Raw genomic sequence first — 955 nt, forward strand, 5'->3', positions numbered from 1 at the left:
GTCTTTTGCGGAATAAAATGGTTAAAATCCTGTGGATAAATTATCTTGAGTTTATAATAGTGGTAGTAGGTGCCCGTTGTAAAGAATAAGTATTTAACCTCCTTTAAGGAACCTATTTTCGTAGTCCTACCGAATCCGACCCCGTCTGAGATTTGCTGGAATACTTGAAGCACTGTTATTTTACGCAAAGCTGATTATAGAATGTTACATGGGTAATATCTGCAGAAGGCTGCTTACGGCAGTCAGCCGCGGATATATGAAAGTTTGTTAGGGATTATGCAATTCCCTAAATAACAAGTGCCTTTTTTCATTAGTTATAATATATTAGATCTCTACCGAGTATTTAAAGCTACTGTTCCTTTATTACTTGACTATTTGTTCTTAACTATAGAGAGAGAATTCTCACATCTCTTTGTTTCTTACAGTAGACAGCGCAAATTATGGCGGTCCACCTGAGCGGCAATACTGAGAGCAGAGTGAAGGCTATCACGGCACTACCCGGCGGAACTAACTTCGGCGATTCCTTAAATATGACTTTTATTGATACTGTTTATAGCGTGGCTAAAGTGGTGGATTCTCTCGAACGCCTACCTATTGAACCGCCATCAATTTACATTGATGTTGAAGGAGTTAATCTTTCCCGCTATGGCACCATCTCTATACTGCAACTCTACGTCCTTTCTTCTAAGTAAATCTACCTAATAGACAGTCTCTCCCTATAGAATGAATGTTTCACAACGCCTGGGGAAAATGGCTATACTTTGAAAAATATCCTAGAATTAAATGACATCCCAAAAGTGTTCTTTAATGTTCAAAACGATTCGGATGCACTCTATAGCCCTTTCTAAATTCAACTAGCCGGTGTACTTAATCTTTACTAATAGAGCTTGCAACACGGAGTTTCACTAGTTTGTTTGTTTGTTTGTTTGTTTTATTATTAACGTCCACTAAGTAA

The 955-nt window shown here is 37.9% G+C and overlaps 1 protein-coding gene across 1 annotated transcript in view; it reads left to right on the plus strand.

Annotated features, from left to right (window-relative positions):
* Window positions 1–440: 440 nt before the first annotated feature.
* M431DRAFT_541091 (hypothetical protein) overlaps window positions 441–955 on the plus strand; it is a gene marked incomplete at its 5' end in the record, with an annotated part of 698 nt that continues 183 nt past the window's right edge. The window contains one exon of the mRNA XM_024921092.1: window positions 441–955. This exon is cut by the window's right edge and continues 183 nt beyond it. Within this exon, the coding sequence (XP_024766961.1) occupies window positions 441–692 (252 nt within the window). The 3' untranslated portion in view covers window positions 693–955.

This window comes from Trichoderma harzianum (assembly GCF_003025095.1).
Source record: "Trichoderma harzianum CBS 226.95 unplaced genomic scaffold M431scaffold_132, whole genome shotgun sequence".
Lineage (NCBI taxonomy): Eukaryota > Fungi > Ascomycota > Sordariomycetes > Hypocreales > Hypocreaceae > Trichoderma > Trichoderma harzianum.